We start from the raw sequence: 27021 nt of genomic DNA, 5'->3' as shown, positions 1-27021 counted from the left end.
TTCTTCGTGACAGGGACTTCTCTCTTGCCTTGTCTCTAAAGATTCCATGTGATTGGTATGAAAGCTTGTGATATTTTCCTGTGGGTAAGAAAGCTGGTGATTTTTCTTCCAGTACTTATGGGTAAAAAAGCCAATAAGGATTTTAAAAGGAAAACTCAAATTTGACAAAAATCGGTGCATGCTATTTGCACACTGTAACTCTTCCTGTGTAATCGAGAATATTATATGATTTAATCAAACATAATTATGCTTGTGACTATACTACACATTCATCTTTTGTGCCATAGGTTGCTCAGAGACTTACATGAGGTGGATATACTTTTCATCCAGCTTTCATGTTTTCAATTCCCTTAGGGCTGGATTGGTCTGAAGACAGTGGAGAAGAGTTGGAGGATTCAGAGCAAACCTCCCCTTACCAGGTTGCATGGTCTATCCGAGAGACCCTCGGCTATGAGAGACATGAGTGAGTATGATTCTTTAGTATTCATGCTGGCCTTGATGGAATAAGTGATGCAAATGTGAACTTCACCTCAAGTGGAGTCAGTGGAACCTAAGCACTTGTTCAAGTGCTTTGCTGAAACAAAGGACTGTTTGAACTCATTTTTTTGTAAGAGCTATGAAACAGCTTGTTGCTTTCTGTCCCAGTTTCCACCTAACTTAGAGACCTTTGAGCAGTCTGCTATCAGAAGGATGCATCAGGAAAGAATTTAAGCTTATTTGCCTAAATTTAATTGAGTTTAGTGGGATTTATTCATGAACTTGTGTGCCTTGTAGTAGAGGTATTTCCTGAATTAGAACCAAATGAAGGGAGTTGCTATTGGTTTCTTGTCTTTCCTACTATTTGTGAATAACTTTGTTAGTAAACTTGCTGCATTTTACTTATTAATCCTTATGGTAATTGTGCAGGATGGTGTTTTAATGTGTTTTTTTAAAGGGCATGGCATTTCTTTTCACAATTAAGTGTTGAATAAATCTCTATCAAATATTTGGAAGCATTGAAAGGAAGTGATGTGATTGAAGGGATAAGCAGAGCAGATATTAGCTGCTGGTGCAGAAAGGCTTATGGTGTTCTCCATATACTGCTAAGTCATGAATCTGAACTTACAGCAGGATACGATAATATATGTCTATTAATGTAAATTTTAAAGTGCAAAGTTAAAGCAAAGCATCCCAAGCATAGTATTGTAATGAAACTGAAGCGTGTTGATAACAAAAGGAAATTGGGGTCTCAATAAATTTCGATTGTAGTTTCTATAATGTGATTGTCTTTCATTATGCAACTGAACTTTTTGATACTACAACTCTCTCCCATTTGTTTAATTTTTAAATATCACAGTTAGAGTAATGATGTTAATGAAATGTTATTTTGTTGTTACATGGAAATTCTGAAACTTACCAGAACTTCCTACCATCTATAAAGATTGTCCACAAAGTGAACAACAAAGCTGTATCTCTCTCATCAGGACAGACACCAGGATGCTAAATACTGAGAGCCTTCAGTGGATCAAAATGTAATAGCTTTAAAAGAAAGTTTTTTCTGTTATGAATGACCATTGTTTTTTAGGGCATCAGCAGTCAGAGAGAGAGTGAGCTTTCACAAACGTTAGTTTTAACTTGAAAGGCAAGGCAACTTTTAAATAAACTGTTTTGGGAAAACATGAACAGACTTTCAGACTTTTAGATCATACATAATTTTCAAAGCAGATATATCTATTAAATAACTTCCCTTACACTCTTTTCTCTTTGACATTTGATCTGGTTCTTCCATAGATCCCTGGTTTTTTGTCAACTTATAAAGGTCATCTCTGTGTGTTTTGTCTTCTATTTGTCTTAACTTCCTTTGGATTCTTCCTACTCTTTTCACATACTGAGAGAAAATAATACCTTGTCTTGACATTTTATGTTCCATTCTAGCATTTTATGCACTTCGATTAAACACTGTCTTAACTAAATCATGATGGATAAATTTTTGTATGGTACTGGCAGCTTTTGTACTTCCATTAGCCTACCCAGTGTTAGCTCTTCAACAACTTTCCTCATTTTGTTTATGGATAAACATTGATACATTCACTTGATGTCAGCCTTCTAAAATTTTAATTCCTATTCTGCAAGCTTCTGTAGAGGTTTTTTTTTACCTGAAATGTTTCACTTTGACACTTTTGCAGTGTGGTCTGTCTGCTGCTGAAGATGAATTAGTTCAGACTATTTCTTGAGTGATTTGGTTTGTCAAAATGACTCTGTTTGCTAATCTGGTGGTGCAGACAGGTGGCTCCTAACTTAGTCAGCCAGTGACTTGTTATGACTCTGAATTTTGGAGGCTAATTTTACCAGAAAACCAATGGGGATTGTTTCCCAAAACCTTCAGATTCTGAAATCACATACCTAAACCTATGGGAATTTACTTACTGTTTTTCATAGTAAAATTAAAGCTGTTTTTTCTCTGTTCATTTCTGTCTGAGCTTACGGTCCCTGTGTGAAAGGGATAACTCTCACCAGCTAGCTGCATTCTGTCCTTTTCTATTTAACTCCGTGGAAGACTGCGGGAGGGATGCTTCTCAGAACTGATTAGTAAAAAAAAGAGCACAGTTACTTTCTGATTACTGCACAGCTTGTTCTCAGTATTTCTGGTTGTGTGATTGTGGGGAGAATCCTTTAACTTTCTTGTGTGATACTCTAGCTGCTCTTAAACTCTCAAAAATTCACCAATAGGTTTAAAATTAATGTCTTAACAGTAACACATTTTTGAGTTCACTTGTCTTCTGGCCTTTTAATCTGTAAAATTCATATTGTTGCAGTCATCTGTGGAAACACAGGCCAAATGTTTGCTTTTATTATTCTGTCCTTTAATTTTGAAAAATCAGGTTCCTGTGGTCACAGGATTCCAGGCTGCAGTGCTTCGAGGCAGGCACAAATGTTTGAGTTCAAATAGTAGCACAGGAGTTGGCAGCGGGCGCAGGGCAGGCAGGGCGGCTGGCAGGGAAAGCTGCTGGGGTGGGAGGAATTCCTTGCGGGAGCAGCAGTTCGGAGGGAAAGCAGGGGCTGTTCCCTGCTGCAGATTAGTGAAGCTTCCCCCCGGATGATTCGATTACTGGGTGTTATAGCTTAGAAAGTACTGGAAAACAAATGACTTGAAAACAAAGTAGTTTTTCACTTTCTACGCTGAAATATAGATAAAGTGAGCATTTCAAGTAGCGAGTTTGAAAAGGGCGTGTGGGGATTGGAGTACCTCCTCATACCAGCTCACTCAAAGGAGCAAATATCTACACTGTATTGTCAAAGTTGGATTTAATAACTCCCAATAACTAGAAGAACTAAAAGGAAGAAGGGAAGGTTCTTCAAATCCCTCCTTACAGAGGGTTTTGAAGTATAGTTGCTGGTGTGTCTCAGAGTAGAGAGCACGTTCTCCTGCTTCCCTGATGGTGCCCGACTGCTTGCGCTACCCTTTTGCTCTTCCTTTCTGCTGCTTCGTGCTGCCTTTGTTTTCTTCATGAACACTCAGCAATAATTCCCCTGACGTTTACACATGACAATCGTAAAGGGAAGGGTTGGGAAGAAGCATTTTGGATTATCAAATGGTTTGTGTGCACTTTCAGAAATCTTTTAAAAAATGAAATGCCACACATTAAGTTGAACTTCAGAAGTTATATATGCAGCTTAAGAGAATAAACTAAACAGAAGTTGGTAAACTTGTTTGTGAAAGGACAACAGTAAAAGTACCTTTCGGTTTCAGTACTTGCCTAGCGAAAGAAAAAAAAGGAGGTGTTATTGTGATATTTTTAGGTTTCTTTGAACATATAAATATGTTTTGGTTAATCTTACTGGCCTGGAAACAAAATTCTGAATAGGCTTTTAGAAACTGTTAGCCTCAGAATAAGCCCTTGTCCACTGCAGGCATGATTTCTTTCTACGTCTTGTATATATGTCTTCATCTACTTTTTTAAAATTATTTCATAAACTGCAGCTCAAAATATTTTAACGTACAATGACTTTTTTCTGTCTATTTCAGTGGCAGGGAAGTAAAAAGTCTCAAATATAGAGACATTTGCATTAAAAAACACTCTTTCCACCCAAAAGAAACACTTTTTTTCCCTAAGGAATATTCCTGTCTTTTCTTAAAGTTAATTTGTAACCATATTTAAAATTAAATCAGTATGTCTGTAACTTTGTTTAAAAATCCTGTCCCAGAGCAGTAATGAAATATCTAAGACCTTAGACCTACCTATATCTAACTGACCCCATTCATGTATTCCTGTTTTCTATTAATACATTGGAAAAAGGAAAATCTATATTAAATAGCATACAGTTAAATTTTTCTAAACAGATTGGTTTTCTCAGTAGGCATTCTTTCCTAAGAGATCTTAAAAGTGTATTTTCTTTTCATCTTCAATGTGAAAATATTTTAAACATTACAGATGTTAAATATTTTTAACAGGTTGTATTTGCTGCTAAGCATTTAATTGCAGAGGTTAATTACTTGTAATTTATGCTTCTAGAAAATAATCTGTAATCTGTTTTAACAAAATACATAGTGTGGTTAACTTTACATAAAACTTTATAAAAATGTGCATTTGTGTCAAGGCAGTGTTTGCTCCTGGGGAGTTTTTGTGGGCAGCCTTAGTGGAGATGGATGCAGTCTCTTAAATTTAGCCTGCGTGTGAACGGAGTAAGATTTTCCAGAAAGGAAAGTACGTCTTAGTCATATTGCCTTTCAGGGACAGCTATTCTGCCTGCATTTCTGGATCTTAATTTATTTAGTAAATATCATGGTGGGTATTTTGCATCTCTTCTATCATCAGCTAGTTGTGGTCCACTTTGCTGTGCACAGGTTTGGGTGTCAGCTCATTCAAATCTCACTGGCTGAGCTTTGCAGTCTGAACCTTGGGAGCTTTTGATTTGCTTCATTTGTTTGGACTTGATTTCTTCCCCCTGCCCTTCCTTTGTTTTACAGATAGGAAAGTTGGCAAAAAGTTTCTCTGTTCTATAAGGAAAAACTTAAAGGAAAACTGAACAAAGTCTGCTTTGCACGCTTTTTGTTGCTCCATGAACAAAAAAATCATTCTGCAAACTAGTGCTTGTTGTGGAGGACTTGTGGGTAGCTTCATGGACCTTGTTGTTTTAACAAGTCCCAGTGATGAGTTTATTATATTTCATGATCTTTACTTCATTTAACTGAATGTGTTAACATGGTTTGATTGTCTTGTTGATATGTACCTGGACATTCAGAAAGCCAAGATAAATGGGAAAAGGCTTTCTTAAGCAAAGAATCGTATCAGTCCTTCATCTGGTCAGTTTAGTCCTGGTCTGATTTTTCCCTCAGTACCTTTGGAGTTAAATGTGAATTTCTTCTCCATGGTTGTACTGTAACTCAACTTTAACTCTGTAGCAAGGGGAAAGCAATATCAAGTGCTAGCTGTGTGAGTATATATTTTGGTTTAGGAAGGAAAACACCACCTGGCAGAGTAAGAGGAATTGGAAAAGGTCATCAGTTTTGGTACTTGTTAGAATTTGACCATCTTCTCCAGCATGACCTTTCTTCAATAAATTTCCGCTACATAGTTCCCCACCCTTGTCCTCTCCATTAATTGCACTTTGATTTAAGAGTTTGTCTCATTTGCTGAGACATTTACAGTAAATAAAGGTTAACAGTATAGATTTTTTTTTGAACAGCAGGCTCCAGACATTTAAATGTGTCAGACTTGATGATAAATTGATGTAATCTCTAATAATGACATACTAAGAAGGGTAAGTATCTTTAGAATTCAAAAGGGATCCTGCTGTTACCATTTCTCAAGCAACCCTGCCTGATTTCAGCCTTTGGATGTTTGTGGGGCTAGAAGATGGGTGCCAACTTAACAATTCTATTAAAATGACAAATTAGCTTCCTTGAAAAAAAAAATATTTACGGTCCATTTGTTTTTATTTTCCCTCCTTCAGGTCCGATGATGACAATGCAGATGACAGGAGTTCCAGGGTGACCAGACTTTGCACTTACTTTCAGCAGAAATACAAGCACCTCTGCCGCCTGGAGCGGGCAGAATCTCGTCAGAAGAAATGCCGGCATACACTCCGGAAAGCCTTGCTGCAGGCGGCCAGCAGAGAGCCGGAGCGTGCTGGGCAACTGATACAAGAACTCCGAAGAGCTACGCGTGCTCGTACCAGGTTAGACCTTCCCCTGTGACTGCAGTAACCTGGGGTCTGAACAGGGTGGAGATGGGCAGAGTATCCAGCAGCTGAAATGCTGAACTCTGAAACTGGTAGGCATGCACAAGGCAAAAAAACCATGACACATAAATGCCTGACAGTGGAGTAAAATAAACACGGCATACAGTGTTTTCCATGAAGACAGGCGTTCTCCAGCTTTGTGGTTTAAAATGTGGATTGTTTGTTCAGCAGTATCTGGGCCTGATTTCTTAAATGTCACAAAAGAAGTTAGTGGCCTGCTAAAATTTATTGTTATTTATTAATCTATGTATTTTGGCTGCCTTCAAATATCTGGTACTTTACTAAACCCAGTTCTTTAGAAGGTGCGCAGTCTGGTCTGTAGTTCACTGCTGCAATTCAGATTTCGTTTTTCAGACAGCTTTTTTTGAAGAGTCTGTACCTCCTCTTAATTCTCTTCCCAGCAAATCAAACTTAAGCTCACGCTTTTTGTTAGACTTAACTCAATCTAACATTAAATGAAACTTGGCAACAAAATAAATATCTTCTAACAACTCTGAAGGTTACCTTCTGTGGGAATTCTTTCTAGATAATGTCAACATCCCTCCAGCTCTCGGCATACTGAGAGTTGGTTGATTCATATTTGTGCAGAAACAGAGTAAGTCTGAACCCTGGCGTTGTGTCTGGGGTACCAGCGGCATCCTTTTGCTGTTGTGGCTTTGCTTTACAGGATGTGTGACTGTAGGGGGTGGGGGGGGCTAACATGAGAGGCAGGCTGGAGCAGGGTACTGAGAATATATTCTGGTTATGAGATGCTTTTGTTCCTGGACAATGGGCTGTGGTTCACGACAGTTGGAGGGTTTATTGCTGGGGAGGTGGAGTGATGCTGAATAGCTGTTCAGAGGTGTAATGCAGAGGTGCATTACTAGCTTACAAAGTTGTGTAAATGTCTCCAAACTTAAACTTTTTTCCATTATTTTTGCCTTTTATTACGCAAAAAAGATGACATTGTTTTGGGTAGACTGGCAAAGCCAGGTATGCCTGTCATCACTGCTTTGGTTAATTTAAATAACCACAGAGTCTTTTCAGTTACAAAATTTTTCGCAGGAGTAATATTGCTAACTAAAACTTTGCTCGGTCAAAGTGCAGTTGATGACAGAAATGGCCGAAGGAAAACAGTCAGGTCACAGACAGCTTTTTGTCAACCTAGAAAACAACGTGTACAGAGGTGAAATTCAGCCCTGGAATCGCCAGCTTTATCTACATGAAGGTGACAAACGCCTTGAGAGCAGGCTAACACCGAGCGAGCTGTGTAACGCTTGCAGTACTCATCCACACTGCTGTCTGGTCGCCTGCTTGCAGCTCAGGCTCAAAGCGTTGAGGCTGTGCTGAGGAAGCGCTCAGCTCCGGGCACCTGCTGGTGGATTGGGCTGTAGCACGTTGGTGAAGGAGAGCTTTTACTCATGTTGAGCACGCTCAGGCTCTGCCACTCCAGAGCTCAGTCTAAGTTTGTCTGAGCACGTGCTTGCATGTAAGCTCTGGGGATGCTCGGCATGTTTTGATTTATGAACAGGCTTGGAAGTGCACTTGACTGCCCATGTAGGCATACCCAATACATTGTATTCTAAAGATTGACCTCATTTTAAGGGTCACCTGTGTTGACACTCACCTACTGCTGTCGTTGGCTCTGTTGCAGGGTGTTGTAATATTTACATGGTAGTAGCACACAGCACCTCTCATTACAATTAAGGCCCTGTGAAATAAACAATAATCCTGTTACTGCAGTCACACCTTCACCTGTCATTGACATCTATTCTGTATCCCTGTGTAGAGTCTGGTAGTAGTGTGCACCCATCTGGATCATGACACACACACGTGTGTTACAATTTTTCATCCTACTGTGCCTCATTCAGTGCAATAGTTGTGCTAAGTAACCACCCGAGACTGGGTTTTTGTCTCTAAACTCTTTTCTGCTTTTTTTTTCAGCACAAGCCAAGCGAGTCAGGGAGATGCAGAACCAACAACCTGTAGTGGGACTTCGAAGGGAGAACAGTGCACTAACAAGGCCCTTCCATTCACCAGGCATTGTTTTCAGCGTATCCTCTTAACTCTGTTTGGGAGTGGTATTCAGGCGTGGAAGCTGTTCTGTTTTAGGGGGTTTTGTTTGTTTGTTAGGTTTTTGCATTGACAAATTATGTTTTCACAAAGAAATACCTATTTGTTAGTGACTTATCAACTGCTTCGCTTTTAATTTGTCTGTGTGATTTGGATGTGTAGACAGTGAAGATAAGTAGTTTGCCACTGGTATCTATCATAGTCACATTGTTTAACTTTGTAAGCTGTATTTAGTAGGTACAAGAAGCCTTTACAAAGATGATCATCTTTCACAGGTGACTTGGTACAAACCACATGGCTTTCAGCCTCATGGCTTTCAAACAGTTCTTGGTAGGTAGACTAACTACCTATGAAGGGTTTATGGGAACAAGCTTTTACACATAGTATAAAAAGGCGGCTTACACTGACTAGAAAGATGGAAATCTGATACTTTGCATTGTTTAAAGAAGCAGAATAGAAGGAGTCACAGAATCCAAATTCTAGATGAGGAAGAATTTCCAATGCTGGGGATTGTCAAGCAAAGCTTGAAAAGGATGTCAAGAGTCAATGCGTGAAGGTCGCAGAAAGGAGGGAGCACATTAGATGTGAGGTTTGATTCTGAAGGCTATAAACAGGCAGACTTCTGACCTGGAATACTTAAGAATTCTGCAGACTTTGTCTTTTTTGGTTTTAGCTGAAGAATTGTTGGCGCTTTTGTTGGAGTGACTCCTTTTGTTCGAACTCTTGGTTTTGGTATTTTAAGTAACTAGTGCTGATCTGTTCCAGTTGCTATCAGACTGCAGCACCTTTTCAATCTTTTTGGTTTGCAGATGCCTTGTTTTTCTTGGTTGATTTTTGCAGGCCCCTTAAAAGTAGTCTGCAGAGCAGTTTCAAAACCTCTCTATGAGGGAGCATCGTGGTGCGCAGCTGTGTTTGGGATTTGCCTCATGACTCTGTTTTTTTTATTTTTTACTTTTTTAAAGTTTAAGTGGTCTTGCTCGTTGTGCGTAGAGCAGAGAAGACAAAATCCTAGTGATTTTGCATTTGTGCCTATTTTTCCCCTCTGCACTTTCTTCTCAATGGAAACAGTCTCTCCTAAAATGAGCAGGCTCTTGGTTCTGACCCATGCGTCCAAGTCTGCCATCTGAACTGTTCTGCAGGTTTTTCGTTTTCTTTGTCCTTTCTTTTGTGTTTTCACTTTTTCTGAACATACATAGTGATGTTGAGGTCTGAGAACTGTTCAAGATGGAAGGAGTGCTTCTAATGTTGTTTGAAAAAACACAGTGAAATATCTGTTTGATTTGCTCTAAGTCTGGAAACGTTTTCACTCCTGCAGGGGATTTTTCTGAAGGAAATCTCAGCAAGCTTACGTTTGGATTTACTTGACCTTTCTGTCTGATTGCACATCTTTTTTTCAGAGGAGCAGGAAGGATCTTGAAACTTCTTTGTCTGTGCTCTAAAGATAAATGCCAAGAATGTACCTTAAAAGATTGAATTAAGAAATACTCTTTCTTTAATGTTTCAGTATGGATTGTCATTAGTCTGTAAGGAAATAGTCCTGTTGACTACACTGTTCCAACTGCTACTATTGATCTATTGATTAAGACTCCAGGAAAAGGCTTCTTTTTGCTAAGAACTCATTAGTGAAATGGCTGCTTCCATAAAACTATCTCAATATATAATAAAATCATTAGAGATTCTGCATGAATGCAGTTTTTCACTTTAAAAGTTGGGTTTGAGCCTTACCCAGCTTTGAACTTGAATAACAAAGTTAAGGTACTCATTAAAACTAGCATCTATGGACAGGTAGAGTTGAAGGCTCTGATCTTAATCAGATTGATAAATCAAAGGGCATTCCTCCATTGTTGCCTCATGTGTTATTCCTGATGCAGAAATGCACAGATATCTTATTGAACCGTTCTCAGCAGCTCTTCTCAAGTTGCACAGCCAAGTTTGCGGATGGTCAACAGTGCTCTGTGCCAGTTTTTGACATTACACATCAGACACCTCTGTGCGAAGAACATGCCAAAAAAATGGTAAGTACAAAGCCAAAACTGTAATTATTTGTGTATTAGGATGATCAGGAGTTTCAGCCGCAGTCTTTCTATGAACTCTTGCTTGACAACTAGCAAGTTTATGAACTTAAGAGCTCGTTTCCTTTTATTTTTCTTAAGGAGGTAAAACATGCCAAACATTCCCAATTAGTATAAAGTATGTTGTGAAAATCTTTTACATACTTTTGAGTATATAATAAAGTGTGCATGAGAATATCCTTCACTGGAAGAAATTTGATTCCTCTCTTAAATCAAGAAATAGAAAATCATTGTGGGAGATCCTGTGGTCATTTTATTTGGGCTTATTCCTGGCCCTTGGATCTGAATATAGTATGAATGTGGTATGGTAAGAACACCGCATCTCAAACAGTCTCAGTACATGGGGCTCAAAATATTTTCTAGCAGAAGCGTAGACAGCAATTACAAGCATACAACTAATGGTTTTGCTACCTTATTTACGTTTTGCTGACTATTAGAATTTATCTTTTACCTCCTTCAGGGATCTGTGGATCCCAGAGGAAAAGCAGTGGCCTACTACAAGTTGAGAGAATGCAGAAATTAAGATGATGTCCTCTGCTCTCCTTTTATGCCTCCCATCTTCCAGAACAAAACTTTTAGGATAATTCACAAACCCACTTCTGTCTTGCCCTTCCTTCAAGGCATTAGGCGTATTAATTCCGTTTCCTCAGTGCTGTCCCTCTTTTACGGCACTGGGCACTTGAGGATGCTGGCTTCAGCTGCTGCCCGCTGTCCCCATTATTGCCACCTCACAACAGTGTTCTGTCTTTAATACTTACAGGAATGCTGCCAAAAGTTACAGTTTTGCACTGATTTAGTTAGGGTTTGCTATGATGATTTTTAAAGTGACGCTGCATGATTTCCTATTTAGCATACCTCATAATTTGGTCTGTGTGATTTCTGCCATTGGGATCAATGAGGAAGGAAACAGCTTAATTTTTGTAACCTTGCCTGGGTGTAAGTTAGCAGTCTCTCTTGCATTATTACATGTGAATGTCTGTGGAATGACCGGAGGGGAAAAAAGCAAGGAAGGTAATACTTGTTCTTAATATGCTCCCATTGCTATTGTTTTATTCCCAAAGGACAATTTCTTGAGAGGGGACAGCTCCCGTAAAGTTCAGCACCAGCAGCAGAGGAAACCCAGGAAAAAAACGAAGCCACCTGCACTTACCAAAAAACACAAGAAGAAGAGAAGGCGAGGCCCACGCCGGCCCCAGAAACCCATTCCTCCTGCAGTGCCCCAAGGGAACCTCACCATGCCCGCCAGTGTCTCACTGCCAGTAGAGATGCCCCACATACGGTCAGTGGTAGCCCTGCCCCGCTGCTAGCTTGAACGTTGTCAATGAGCACTGTAGAAAGGTGTGACGTTGCTGTGCGTATCAGCATCTGGAGCGGGGCTAGAAATTGCATCTCCATGTGACTGTTGAAAAAATACCTTAGAGTGGGTTATTTTAGATTTGACCAGTGATTGAGTTTGATGGATAAAATGTCTTGCTCCTGATGCCCATCTTATGTATTTAATCAATAGGCTAAGTGTAAGCTTTCTAAAGAAACTTTCTAAAAGCATTTTTTTCCTAGATGATGGGGGAAGAAAAAAAAGGAGTGGGGAAACACCCATTATAGATGGATATGCATTCATAGTTGTTGTTTGAAGGAATCAGAGTTGAATACCGTGGACTAACGGTACTTTCTGTCCAGGAGCCCCTCCACACCTGAGCTGAGTGCCGACGAGCTGCCTGATGATATCGCCAACGAAATCACAGACATTCCACATGACTTGGAATTGAATCAGGAGGACTTCTCTGATGTCCTGCCACGGCTGCCCGATGACTTGCAAGATTTTGATTTCTTTGAAGGTACCATTTTATTTTATTTTATGCTAACATGAACACAGTCAGTGAACTGAAGAAGTGAGTGTTTCTGAAATGCATTTTGAGGGGTTGCTTGCTTTCCTACAGAGGTAATAACTTCTAGACAAGGAAGTGTGCATTTGCTCTATTGTTTGTTCGTGAGCTCTGAAGTAAAGCAGACTTGAAGAAGACTGATGTGTGTAGTTCTCTGCCTGCTCATAATTACTGCTCTGAAAATCCTAATTGGTTTAGTATTTTAATAATTCATTTTACGTTTTTACTGCCTGTCAGTGTTGCAGTTGAGTATTCTCAGTAATGGCATCTTTCTGCCATCGAGTGGGGCTGGAATCACAATCAATGTTGGCCTTTGATAAAAGGAGAAGAGAGTGAGAATAAAATCTTTAAATACATTTTTGAAACTAGCTTTTGATCAGAACTCTGCCTGAATTTCTGGATTCTAAAGCTCGGTACCTATCACAGATAACAAAGAAAAGAGAACAGCGCAGAGTTGGGGTATGTGATTTCTTTGGTCGTTTTCTGGTATGACATGACATCAGTCTGTGTTTGAGTTGAAATTAACCTGAATTATACTGTGTAAATTTTAGGTCCAGGCTGTAATGTGGTAAGTAGAAGGGAGTTTGTGGACTATTTGTGTTATTGCAGCATGGAAGAAAATCTTATTTAAGCAATTTTACTTTAAGTCTAGTGAGTTTGGGAGGCATCTTGTATTGTAGTATGTGGAAGAGGAGGGCAGAGAGAAGGAATTCCATTGACGAGGAAGGTGTAATTTCCCGTTTTTCTTACCTTGCTTACCTAGTGAACACTGGTGAAGGAAATTTTCTGTGTACCGCAAGCCATTCTGGAAGATTATCATACGCTGCAGCTCTGTACTGAACTGTCTGTACATCTGCATCCTTAGAGTGCCAATGCTGGGCTCACCTGAGAGGAGCGCACTAACTTCTGGTGTCCCTGTTTCTGCAGGTAAAAATGGAGATCTCCTTCCGACTACAGAAGAGGCTGAAGAACTGGAACGGGCCCTACAGGCTGTAACTTCTCTTGAGTGCCTGAGTACCATTGGAGTACTTACACAGACAGATGGTGTGCCAGTTCAGGAGCTGTCAGATAGAGGGATAGGGGTGTTCTCTACAGGTGCTGGAGCTCCAGGAATGCAGTCCTTGAGTCGAGAGGTTAACACGGATCTGGGGGAGCTGTTGAATGGGCGTATAGTACATGATAATTTCTCCGGTCTGGAGCTGGATGAGAACTTGCTCCGTTCTGCTACCTTGTCCAACCCACCTACGCCCCTGGCAGGGCAGATCCAGGGGCAATTCTCAGCCCCAGCCAACGTCGGCCTTACTTCTGCCACTCTCATAAGCCAGAGTGGCCTTGGGGAGAGAGCCTTCCCAGGACAGTTTCATGGACTTCATGATGGCAGCCATGCCTCCCAGAGGCCCCACCCTGCCCAGCTGCTGAGCAAGGCAGATGACCTGATCACCTCACGACAGCAATACAGCAGTGACCATTCACACTCCTCACCCCATGGAAGCCATTATGATAGTGAGCATGTGCCGTCTCCCTACAGTGACCATATCACATCCCCTCACACCACATCCTTTTCTGGTGATAACTTGGCAGCTACCTTCTCAGCAGAGATGCCCATGATGGCACAGCACTTGCTCCCAACTCAGCTGGATGTGCCACTTAGCGGGGTGGTCAACCCCAGAACTCACTGGGGAAATCTTCCTGTCAATCTTGGGGACCCCTCTCCGTTTAGCAACCTTCTTGGTGCAGATGGACACCTCCTGTCCACCTCCCTGTCCACACCACCTACCACCTCGCACTCAGAGACCACACAGCCTGCCTTCGCCACTGTGACCCCCAACAGCTCCAGTGTGCTTCCGGGGTTACCGCAGACCAGTTTTAGTGGCATGGGTCCTGCCTCCGCTGAACTCATGGCCTCCACCTCCCCTAAACAACAGCTCCCTCAGTTCAGCGCAGCCTTCGGGCACCAGCTGAGCTCCCACAGTGGCATCCCCAAGGACCTGCAGCCCAGCCACAGCTCCATAGCTCCTCCCACGGGCTTCGCAGTGACCGGTGCCACCGCTACCAGTACCAATAACGCATCCGCGCCCTTCACCACCTCCAACTGAGCTTGTCTGCCTGGCTCTGTGCAGGTAGATGGGGGACCTGTGTTTTCTATCTTTCCTTTTTTCCTTTTTCTTTATTTTTTTCTGTCCTCCCTTCCCTTTTTTTTAAGAGGGGGTTGAGAAGTAAACCCCTGCTTCAGTACTGACCAGGGTTAGCCCTCTGTGAACCTTGCTCTAGCGTTCACATGTGCTTGTTACGCACCGGTGCTCATTTATTGCAGGCAGGTTCACCGTTCCCCAATAATTCCTTAAGGATACAGCACAGTTACTGGATGTAATTGATCTTAGCAGTAAGACCTAGAAATGGGAAGATACCTCAGATTACTGATGCATGTTACTGTTTCCTAGGGTTCGGATCAGTGCTTGCTATCCCATTAGCATCTGGTAGAAAGTTTTCCAGTGGGCAGAAGTCTCTTGATTTTTTTTTTTTAATTTACTTTTTTTCCAAAGGTAGCATCTGGCATGGAAAACTTGGCTGCACGCATTGATTTGAGAATGGTGCACTGAAGTCCTAAATCAAGATCATGGTTCAAGGATGAGTTTGGCAGTTTCTTAAAATAGTCTCTTGACCTCCTCTGTGTGCGCGTGTGTGTTTGGGGTGCAGGGAGCAGCAGTTCCTTTTCTTCTTCTGGTGAAGAAGTGGGAGTTGTCCCCTTCCAGAACTGGTCACTGTTCTTACTGCATGCTGATTTTTGGTTTTTTATTATGATGATTTTTAATTCATTGAGCAGCAAGGGGATCAGTTGACTGGTTGCCCAGAATCTGAAGGCTGATACGAAGTTAGCCCAGGGAAAAAAAAGAAAGAAAACCAGCAGGATTGAAATAGATCATGGATTAGTGAAGATTCCTGTGCAGAAATTCCCTCCCTTGCTGAATTACTGTGGCCTTGTAGCATTGATGATTTGCCTTTTCAAGTGTGGCTTTGTCCAGAACTCCTTGTCTGACAGGCTGACAGGTATTTCCCAGCTGAAACTGGAAGAATTTGGTTGGTATTCTGCCCATCCACACAAGTCTAGGTCAGACCCTTTGGTAAGTTTCAAATGGATGCATTTCTCAAATTATGTCTAGCTACTGAGACTTTCTTGCATAGTTTTTTCCCCCCTGGGAGCCATATAGTTTTTTTGAGACCTGTAGGGTTTGATGATCTGTATGGGAAGCTGAATGTATGTAAGGAACTAGCAGGTACCTATCAGCAATCATGGCTACCCAAAAGAGAAATCACTAAAGCAAAATAGAGAGATAAGAACTCCTTCTGTCTGCAGGACAGTTTTGCTTTTACTGCCCACCTGCTAAAGATAGTATTCAGACTCTTTGGTAGTAATTTCAGTTCTTAAAGAAAGGAGTCCACTAGCTTTTAGACCTTTTTTAAATTTTACTTTATGTTTTTTAATCGAAGAGATAACAGCAGCAGAAATTCTGAGGTGTTTACTTGCATCTCTATCAGGAAGGGAAAAAAGGAATTTGCTTGTGACTTTATAGGGCTCAAACTTGCTACTGTACTCTGACTTTGACTGTAAAAGTAGCTCCTACTTAATATAACAAGTCTCTACTTTTCTTCATTTGTTTCTGAGATGCAGATGAGAGAGAATAGAAAATCCCGCATTTCAGTCTCTTACTGTAGAAGACAGATTTCATTCTACCTTACAGTAAAACGTCCTACCTGCATGAATTCTAGTCTAATTCAGGAAATTAAGAGATACCAAGCACATGTAATAGGGAGGCCTACTAAATTGTTTGAGCAAGGGATCATTGAATGAAGTTTAGTTGCTATAGAAATTCATTTTGTTAGCAGTCAGGCCCACACCAAAATCTCTGACCCAAACCTCTCCTTCCATCTTGCTAAGGAACAGAATTTAAATGGGATAGGTCTTGTGTCTTCTTACTATCGTAGCAATCATACTATCCCTCTTTCCTTGAAAGATTTGTTCTCCTTAAATATAAAGGAGTATGGATGATGCATATGTCCTTCTCTGAAATTGCAAGTGTATGTGGGTGGAGGAAACAAAAATTATTTTCATGCTTCTGTTGTTATGAAGTCCTTATTTCATACTTGGTAAAATAGATCTTAATAATATAAGCCGAGTATTTTTAAGTGGTGATTTAAATATGTTTGTAACATTTAAATGTTTTTAAATCATGTAAAAAGTTGAATTGAAGCCTATGAAATCCTGCTTGTGATTGTCCTGCTGATTGAGGAATGCCCAGTGGTATTGTGAAATGAGGCAAATCTGACAAGGCATTTATTTATTTTTGTATTATGTTCCCCATACTTTGTTGAGGAGACAACTGTTTGATTTGTAAATGATTTTCGTTGTGTCCGTATACCTTCTTCAATGTGTTCGGGTGACTGGCTGAAAAAGAGTGGAGAACTAGTATACCAAATGGTTAATTCTTTAATCTGCTTGTGTATTCATGTCATTTTAGAAGATGTTAATTTCTATAAATTGGTTTCAGGACTTTGGTCTTGAAATCGTTCTTATGCCCATCAAACTCTTTAATGAAGCTGCAGCTAGTGCAGAGTATATTTGCCCCACATCACATTTCTCTTTCTTAGGAAATGCCGAGGGGGGAAGGGAGGAGAGGAACTGAGAGCCAAGTTCTGCTTGCTCGCATTGGTATAAATTACGGAGGAGCTCTTTGGTCTAAGGTCACTGTGAGTTTGTACTGGTCTAACTCAGAACAGAACCCAGCTCTTAATCTGAGCATTGATTTAGACAGGGAATTTCAAAAGCTGTCAAAGCTATGCAGGTCTGTAATTCCCATTTGAAATCAATGGCTGTTATGTACCTGCATTTCTTTAAGGCAGCCTAGGATATCAACTCTCTTCCCCTGCTTAGACTTCAATTTTTGTATATCCCTTGATGACTCTTCCCTGAAAAGTGACTACATAACATTTTTCAATGAGCAAACTAGGTTTGCAATAAAGCTGCACTTTTAAAAATAAACTTCGGTTTGTATACATTTGAAATAGGAATCCCTCTGTCCTGTCTGACACAGAGTTCTGAAATGGGCCACCACTCTTGCCTTTTCCTGGTTCACATCCCGGTTTTTCACTGCCACCGATTTCATGGTTACAGCCTACCAAGCAGTTACGGGTCTTGATCTTAGCTTTACAAGGTGGATCATTCCAGATGGGCTTCTACACCCACACAACCTGTTGACTTCAGTGAATCAGAGTCTTACTGTTGGATGCGAGAGGTCCAATCTGAGAGGTATGTGCAGCCAGAGATGTTTCACACCTCTTCCTCTGGGAAATACTGCAGGTCTGGTTAAGGTAGTCCTCAAGGCTGTTATTTATGTGGTTCCCGAGTAGAATCCATGCTGTCTCACAAAGGTTTTTGAGTATCATCTTGTCGTATAGCAATTAGCACTCTAATCACCCTTTCACCAAAGAGCCAGTGTAGCAATTTCAGTCCATTGATTTGAGATGGTCAATACCTGTCGTGCCCTTTACGTGTTAACAAATGGAATAAAGCTAGTTGAACCTAAAAGTTAATTTCTTTACATAGGATCGGAGTTTTAAAGAATTGAAAAAAAATTAGACTTAGTATAAAATACCAGTAACATAATTTTTGGTAATAATAGCACCTCAGTTAGTCTTTGTACAAAAGTACTTAACACAAGATGAACTTTGACAGTGTACAGAGGCTCATCAGGAACAGCCTCATGCTGGCCTGGTGTGTAAGGCATTCTGTAAGGCACGCTTTGATGTTTCCTTTCACTTAGGAAGACTTTATGCCAACTTTGAGGGGAGCCATATGCACTTAGATACCTCAAAGTTGATTTGTTCTTTGGCCTTGTAATTACTATGATACAAGAAGATGTATGTGTGATGCAATAAGATGGAAAAGATGCATCATTTTGTGTCCTCCTGCCTTCCAGTTCCTCCAGGTTCTTGCTTAGTTCCCTTCTCGTTAGTGGCATGCTTCTCTCTATGGTTGGGCATAAAGGCTTTAAATCGATAACGCTGAGAGGTAACACAGTTGCAGGTCTGCCTCAGACATTGTGGAGAAGATGGCAACAGCTAGATTTCCCACTTCATTCAGCAGGTTAGTGAAATAAGGATTTGCAGTTCTCATTTGGAAAGCATTGGAAGGCTCCAAGAAGCTTATCACCTGCTAGGCAAAAATCAGAGGTGGTATTGGAAGTACAAATGAAGGAAAAAAATGTCCAAGGAGAGTCATCCATAATAGCAAAGAGAAGCCAAGGGAAGTGGCTTTTTTTTTTTTTTTTTTTTTTTTAAGAGGGAGATGGGTATTAGTTGAAAAATTGGGAAGTTCTGTTGTGAACTGTTAGGCACAGTGTGATGCCGCTGGCTTCAGGGGCATGGCCAAGGTGAAGGCCCTAGGATTGAACCTGCAAACCCGTAGCCAAATTCAGTTTGAAGCTTCATTTTGATGTAACCACATCTAACTACAGGCTAGGATTGAATCTGCTTGCCAGGAAAGAAAAGTCTCACGCAGGAGTACAATAAACAGTGGACAGGTGTCTTCCCTGAGAAGCTGGCCCTGGTGGTTACACACGCGTGTTGTCAGCCTGTTTCTGAACTCCAGCTCTTCCCTGAGCTCCCGCAGCATCGTGGCTGCTGCGTTTCCCTGTGGGCATCGGCAGGGCTCCCGGGGTATTTCTCCCTGTCTTTGTACTGCAGTGAGCTGAATCCACTGGTGAATTCTCCAACAGTACGAGCCTTTGGGCAGGGAGGAGGGAAAAATTTTTAGAAGAGCCAGCTTGCTGCCGTTGGATCTTTCAAGACTTGTGGGGCGCAGGGATGGTGGCAGGAGATGCTTTCAGCAGACAAACAATAGAAAACTTACCTGCAGTGATCTTCTGCAATGGGTGTCTGGGCAGCTTCCCTGGTGGGATGTTCCCTTTTGCTTTTGTATTTTTACCATTACATGTGAAGGAACCTCCTGTGCAGGCCTCTTGTAAGGTCCGGTGGTGGTGGAAATATTAACTGAAGGAATAGTTTTGAGCTAATGTGCTGACCAGATCTTCAGGACTTTCTGATCTTCTGGTCACAAGGTCTTTCTGATCTCTTGGTAACATTTAACAATGGGGTGTTGTGGGCTGCTTCTCGTACCTCCTTTATTTCCTTCCTCTCTACATTCTTCGTCATTCTCTTTTATTCTCCCATTCTCAGATACTTCTCCAATGTAAGTAATGCCAACCAGTAAGTCTTCCGTGGTCCTGAGTGAATCTGACTGTAAAATGAAAAGGAGGAGAGATTCCTGCAATTCGTAACATACATTTTGGATGCTAGAATGACAGTGCAATAGATCAAAGTATTTCTCAGATCAGTGAGTAAGATGATGTTTCACAGCACGCTAATATATCGTAATAGATGCTGAGGGTACAACATTGATCATGGGAGTGCACACGCTAGCAGTGAACGTGCAGGTGTTTTTAGCAAGAGTTTACCTTCTCACAGGCTCCTCCTCTTTTGAGAAGTGCATCAGTAGAAAGTCACGAAGAAAAATTTAAATTATTCTTTTTAATACCTGCAAGCCCAAATAAAAGCAAGGAGGGTTGGTCGAAAAATCTACATTTGTGTTTACTAAATTTAAACTTGGACTTTAGGAGCGGTCTGGTCATGAGACACCTTAGCTCTATGAGGTGAAGTTTTGGTTTTGTTTTTAAAACTAGACAAAACCACTGTTGTTGGGAAAGGAAAGTTTGGCGGAGGAGAAGGAGTTACAAAAGATGTGTCTTAGAACAATTCTTTCACTCACGTCTTCAGCCATTTTAAAAAAAAAAACAACAGTGACTGTTTTGGGAACTTTTCCTTTTGCTGTTCTGCTACTTCTCATGGTTGTTGGGTTCTTTGCTTTCCCCTGTTTTAGTCTGCTTTCACATGCTCCTTCTCTGGCTACTATGGAATAAGGTAGCGGAAGCATGAAGGAAGAAAGTGGGCTTGGCCGTAGATTGACAGCAATAGTTGGAGAAGGCTTTCTTTTTCTGTCTCCTTGAAGTAAGTGTTGGCACCTTTTCAGTCTACTCTGGCTCATAGAATTCGGTTTGGAAGTGAATAGAATGAAACTTGGGCTTCTGACCTTAAAACTGTACTTACTCAATGTAGAAAAATGCATTCTTCCTACTCCTTCCCCTTGCTAGTCCCCCAAGCACACACACAGTGAGATGTCCAGAGTACCAGCGTATTGACCGCATACGCGTGTTGAACTTGGTTCAGTAATGCTAATGTTTTACCTGCTTTCTGTCGTTGTCAGCTGGTGCCCGCGGAGGTGAACTCTGGATAGGTAATGTCCCCAGATATCCTCTGGAAAACTTTAACTTTGGTGCAGATTGCTCTGACGTAGCTAACTGCGATGGCGTTGGCTTCTACCTTGGAGTGGACTGATTTACCCTGAAATGACTCTCTAACCTGCGTCTTAAACAGTCTAGTTGGTTCCGGTGCAAATAGATTCATTCTGAAGTGATGGACAGTTCGATTCTCATGCAAAATAGCTACATCCTACCAGAAGGGGTTGAACCAGTTTCTCTGAACAGTGATGACCTTCACTGTACAGTTTTGGGTATGTCTCAGGGATTCCTTGTGGAAATAAGGGCAGTTAACAAAAAAAAAAAAAAGTAAATAGTTTTAAACATAAATAATAATTTAAGGTAGAGCGTCACCTAAGTGAGAGCGCAAGAAGGAGAAATCTTTGTTCAGTTTTGTAGTCCATGGTGTCTGGCTTAGGGACTCTTTCTCTTCTCGGGGCTCTCATCTCAAGTTCAACATACAGAATCTTTTTCATCACGCTCAGCTTTAAACTTTTTATTTAAAGATACCCTTCCCCAATGAGCTTTCAGAATACTTATTGTAGATTTTAAGAGAAATGGTATATTAATTTATGCTATTAACATCACCTCATAAATTATAAGTTTTATACTAAAGCTGTATTGAGTGTAATGAATTATGTTGCATATGTGTTTTTAATAGCTATAAAATTATATACAAGCTTTTTTGGAAAAACAAACTAGTGAAGCACCTTTTTACACTGGATCTTTGCCGTGTCAAGGTGTACAGCTATTCTTTGCTACCTTGCAGATATCTATATCTATATATAGATATATATATATAAATAAAATAAAATGGTATCCTGTATCAACAAAGCATAGAACTCTTTTTAACCCTTATATTACTGTTCCTATAACTCTTTTTAAATTTTATTTTGAGTGTTACATTCTGCAATAATTTATCCGTGGTTTGTACCTATGATTAGAAATTTAGTTACAGGGTAAATAGATCAAATTAAAAAAATCCAACTACTGTAGCTGGAAGTTGTGAACCAAGTTTGTAAGACCTTTTCTCTTTTTTTAAATGTATTTATTTCCAGTTAGCTCTGTGAGTTGGAATTTGAAAAGTCAGAACATTAGGAATCTACAGTGTCTTATTCAGGAATTTTTCCCCTCCTTTCCTCACAAAGGAATTCCCACTGTGACTTATAAATAGAATTAGACTGCTTGTGTGCATGTATGTATTATATATACACACAAAAAATATGCATTGGGGGGGGATGTATGTGCGATACGAATGTGTATATTGTATGTAGGTCATAGTTTTGTAAAGAGAAAAGTAGTTGAGAGGTGATGGAATGTATTGTAGAAATGTGATTATTTAGTAGGGGGTTGTTATGTCCTCACTGTTGTATAAATAACTGAAACTCTCTACTACATAATCTTCTGTTATAAGGCTAACTCTGATATCATGTCAATTTTACTGTTTTTTAAAAGAGTTGCATTGAGCCCTGTTTAAAATGCCATGAAAATACCAAGCTCCCAAAGACAGCCTTTAAATAAAACAAATGGGGGAGGAGGAGGGATGGGAGAAATGAGTGATATTTTTCAGGAGAAATTGAAATGGGAAGGTCTGCATTCGGTGGGATGGGGAGGCGTGGGAATTGCTGTATTAATACCCGAATCTCCTATGGTCTGACTTGGAAAATGTTGTCAATCAGGGTACTTGTGTTTTCAAATTAGGTTGTAAGGGGCAGTGTTTGTGGGGTGATCTCCGTTCTGTAAAAGGATGTTGTCTTCAAAGTAGATTCTTTTCTTTCCTGAGGGTCTTGGCGTGTATTAATTTTGCCCCAAAATTGCTGTTGTGAGATCGCAGAACAAAATACAACTTCAATCCAGGGAGTTTCACTTGTGCTGTGAAATTTTGAATTTAATTATGGGCACTTAACCTTTTTTTCTTAATTGAAGAAGGAAGATTTCTTTATGGGAGTTCTCACTTGAGATTGTGAGAAGTCAGAAACATTCTTACAGATTGGCTTACTCTTCGTACTGTTCTATTTAGGCTGGAGAAAGTAACCTAATTGTTATTTATTGATACAGTATCACTTTTAATGATGATGATCCTGGTGACTTTAAAAATCTGTTTAGAAAAACAGAGCTTCCAGTATTGCACAGACATTTGAATTTTTTGAAGGCTTTTTTTAAGCAGTTGCAAATCAAATCTTAATTCTCAATTTTTTTTTTTTATATCCCCCTCCTTATCAGTATGTTGATACCCCCCAGGCATCCTTCCCCCTTTCCCCCTCCCCGCAATTCGTTTCTGGCACATATGCATACAAGTGAAAGGGCAGGGAGGTGGAAGTTGTCAGAGGCCTTTCCTTCTGCTATTTGGTGGTAATGGGAGTTAGTAGCATAAATCTTTATGCCTTTATGGGGAAGAATAGACCCATTTTTGTGTATACCTGTACAGAGAGATCTATCTGTATATGAGATGTTGGTAGCACTTTGCTGAATGTGGATTTGCCCTCATGATGTACAATAAATACGTATGAATGCAATCAATCTAAATCTATATATACATGCATACGGATGTATAGATGGAATATACGTTGTATCACACACATGTACATTAGTTGTAACATGAGTAAGTGTGTGAGCTAAAGAGAGAGACTATCCACGTAACATATGTGTAACAGGTAAGCACTTGTGCCAAACAAGGTGGTTTTAATTCTTCTGAGGGATTTGGATGACATCAGTGACTGATCTGAGTTTGGTCACCATTGATTTCTGTTACCTCAGCCCTCACAGTGGAGTTTCCTTGGTACGTTTCTGCTTTTGTTTCTTCTATATTAATACTCGTTGAGGCCTCTTGCAATGGCAACCTCTTCTGCTTCTCTGCTACATTGCCTCCATTCCAGCTCCTCCTTGTCCCCGCATCTCTACAGTTTCTCTTGCTAGCAGCAATCAGCTTTAATGGCCCAATCCAGCTCTGCTTATGCATTGGGGAAATTAGCTTGGTGACTGTAGTGGCAGCTGAATTGGGCCCTGAGCACTTGCTTGAACTTACGCAGAATTTCCCAGCTATTCAATTGTGCTTGAGTACGACTGCGATTGATTTGCAGATGAACATAAACTTTTCTTAGAACCTGATGCAAAGCTTCCTAGCATATTAAAAGGTTAACCCAGCATCATATTTTAGAGCTAAATGTTCAAAATGAGAAGAATGCACCCACCGAAAATTATCTTCAGTTTTCAGCCCCGGGGGAAAAAGGGAGTTCGGTTTGTGTTTCCCGTAATGCAGGCAGTAAGCAGAAGGCAGCCCTGTCCTCTGTTCTGAGCAATGGGGTGGTCATCAGACATACCAAGAGAAACACAGCTCGTTACATTTTACCACTAAACAGATTTTAAAACGAGCTGCAGAGTTGACCGTTAACATGCTAGCACTTTGCATCTAGTTGTGTATTGAATGAGCTTGCTTATGCAAGTAAATTGAGGTTTTAAGTATTTTATTTTCTGTTTTCTGGCTAAGTGGAGCTTCTATATCCTTTTAGCAGAAAGCAGCTGTCAGAAACCTGCTCAGTCACATTTAAGCACTGTTGAAACTCCTGGCTAACTTAGGCTTCAGTTTCAATGGAGAATGCTGCTCCAGTTCTGTCATCGAGCCGTACTGCATTCCACGTTTTCAGTATGGATATGGCATGATTTTTCTTGGCCGCAATTCAGCCATGGAATTTTGTCTTCCTTGCATTTCTATTAGAAAAAGGTAACTGGTGTACTGCTCCATCTGAGCTTTCATGCAATCATACACGATGATTTCTATAATACATATGTTCGGGCGTGTGTATGGGTATGTCTGTGTACTGTGTGTGTATAATACATATTTATACGCACACATATATTACGCTATTTCAGTTTATGTATGTGGAGAATGTACCTGTTGGTTCTCTCCTGATATATACTCATGCATACGTATATTAAATATGTATATAGAGTGTAGATGTCCTGCATATACATGTGTATATATGTTATGAACCTTGGTTGGCAATTTTTTTCCCCACTTTTTGCAAATTGCTGTCCCTTATGACATATTTTCACTGAAGCTGCATTATATAGAAGAAATGGAGAAATGTGTTATCAAAGTTTTATTTTAAAAAGGAGACTCTTAATTATCTAAAGCCATTTGTAATTGTCTTTTGACTTTTTACTGGAAGGGTTGTTATTTTAAAAAAGAAAAAAAAAAGAAAAAAAGAGAAAACAAAAAACCAAAAGCAAGCAGACAAGCCCTTACTCCCACCATCCTTAGATGGACATAAGAAAGAAATGGAAACACAAGTTTCTGAGTATTTATTTCCTTCAGGGGTTTCTGAGGCATACTGTACTCACATTCTGCCCCATCCCATCTTTTGTCCAATTATAATTAATGATTCATGGTTTCTTTTACACAGCTTTTTCCCTCATTACTTTACTTTCGTAAATCATTGTTCACCTCCTACGTTCAATATCACTGAGGAGATTTTCATCGTACTGATATCACTAAGGAGATTTCATGTCCTTCTGTCCTTTTCAGGAGAAATACCAGTGCATCACTATTGTGTTACATTTTAACATACTTTGTGGAGGATGGATGTTTTTATTGAAGATGTCTGTAACAAGTCTTTAACTTATTTAATGTGAGAAGCCTTCATTGGAATCTGTCGTTTGTTTGTTTCCAACGAGTTTCTGCAACTGTTTTTTCACCAACAAATTAAGTAGTTCCCTTCTTATTTGATGCCTGAGGTTTTCGGGTTTGGGTTTATTGTTGTGGGTTTGGTTTTTGGTTTTTTTTCCCTCCAATTCCCCAGAATGTTTATCTACAAGTGGAGCAAAACAGATGTCAGAATCTCAACAATATCCTTTTTGCAGTTAAGGGTAAATATCGTTATCCTAGATTTAATAAAAGAGAAGGTGGCAAATGGACAATCCGAAATGCTTAGAGGGAATGCTCACTCTTTTTAAGGCTGTCTCAGAGAAGTTTGTGTTTGGTGTCATTTTAAAGGTAGCTTGATCACACTTTGATATCAGAAACAGCCTTGTAACAAAGAGCCTCGTACAGTTGTTTGGCCACTAGAGTTTAAAATGTAAACAAGTTGCAGTGGGAAAGCAAAGGTGAGGCAGTGTATTTTGAACCAGTGAATTGTAGCTTGCAAACGTACCTGATTTTGAAGTAACTGCATGGTAGCAAGGATTAGCAGTCTCTTACACCCCTCCCTTCTTCCCTCTCATCCTCGACACCTGTTCAGCATACCGTACATTGGGAAAAATAAACAACTTACTCCAGCAAAGCTAAATCCACTTAATGACTGCTTAAAGGGAACATACAAACTTGCATTGCCACATCCCGTCTCATGGTATTAGCTGGAAGACTAGCTAATACGCACAAAAAGCCCAGTCCCGGTTGCTTCTGCGGATGTGTCGCTTTCGGAGAGTGTGGTGCGTGGGGATGCCCAAGAAGAAGGGTCTTTTCCTACGGGGTCCCCGGCAGCGATAGCAGCTCACACTACTGCTTCTAGTGCTGGAGGCTCACAGACGGCATTCCAGGGGCGGGTAGGAAAGCTCGCGTTTGTACTTTCCCTTTAAATAGGAAAGGTTGGCTCACATGTTCCTCATACTTCTCAATGAATGTACTGTATTACCATTTAAAAAAAAAAATCAATGAAATGATAATAGATTGGTCTCCTTTTGTTATCTGGTCCTTGTTTAATTTGTTTAAGGGTTTTTGTATACAAAAGTTTACATTTTTATGTATATTTTTCTTGTGTAAAAACTGATGTAATATGTGTATAAAACACTGTATGTATTATCTGTATATAGTGTGACAAAATGATTTTCTTTCTTTCTTTTGGATGTATTAATAAATCTTGCTGTGAAGTAGCCTTGTTTACTATGATGAAACCCTCTTCTCCAAGCCATTTTGCTAAGTCTGAGATGTATGAATATTGCCCAGGCTGAAACTTAATCCATAAAGTGATTTCTTTTTTCTTCTAAAATATATCCTAAGTACAGTTATTAAACTGTCCTTTGCTTAGAGAGCTGTAGAGTCTGATTCTGCCCTTGCTTATTCTCTATTGCTTTCTAATGACATTAGCTAATTAGTTTTGCAAACAAACTGGGTCTTCAATCTCAGTCCTGATTCTAATTATAGTGCTTTCTAGCTCTGGATCACTGGCCTGGAGACCAGATCCTCTTCGTCTTGTTTTCTGGTTTGAGTTTGCAGAACTGTACTTGAAATACCATTTAAGGGGTATAGAATAGAATTTTGTCTTATATGTTGTTATGTTTTCCGAGATTTAACAAAATATATACCTGCTTCATCACCGAAACTGGTAAGTTGGAGTTTGGCGTTATTTTGAGGATTAGCATGCGGATGAGCAATGACGGTTGCTGAGGTGCCGCGGGGCCCCGGTCAGCTCTCGGGCAGGATTGCGA

At 40.2% G+C, this 27021-nt stretch overlaps 1 protein-coding gene across 2 annotated transcripts in view; it reads left to right on the top strand.

Annotated features, from left to right (window-relative positions):
• Positions 1 to 26466, top strand: part of INO80D (INO80 complex subunit D) — a 48257-nt gene extending 21791 nt beyond the window's left edge. For both annotated transcript variants that reach the window (XM_075153431.1, XM_075153432.1), the window contains 7 exons: positions 355 to 463; positions 5935 to 6159; positions 8146 to 8255; positions 10156 to 10289; positions 11408 to 11625; positions 12024 to 12181; positions 13157 to 26466. In XM_075153431.1, coding sequence (XP_075009532.1) covers positions 355 to 463; positions 5935 to 6159; positions 8146 to 8255; positions 10156 to 10289; positions 11408 to 11625; positions 12024 to 12181; positions 13157 to 14325 — 2123 coding nt within the window. In that variant the 3' untranslated portion in view covers positions 14326 to 26466. The remainder of the gene's footprint in view (positions 1 to 354; positions 464 to 5934; positions 6160 to 8145; positions 8256 to 10155; positions 10290 to 11407; positions 11626 to 12023; positions 12182 to 13156) is intronic.
• The last annotated feature ends 555 nt before the right edge of the window (positions 26467 to 27021 follow it).

This window comes from Calonectris borealis, chromosome 6 (genome assembly GCF_964195595.1).
Source record: "Calonectris borealis chromosome 6, bCalBor7.hap1.2, whole genome shotgun sequence".
Lineage (NCBI taxonomy): Eukaryota > Metazoa > Chordata > Aves > Procellariiformes > Procellariidae > Calonectris > Calonectris borealis.
This window is presented reverse-complemented; position numbering and strand designations above follow the sequence as displayed.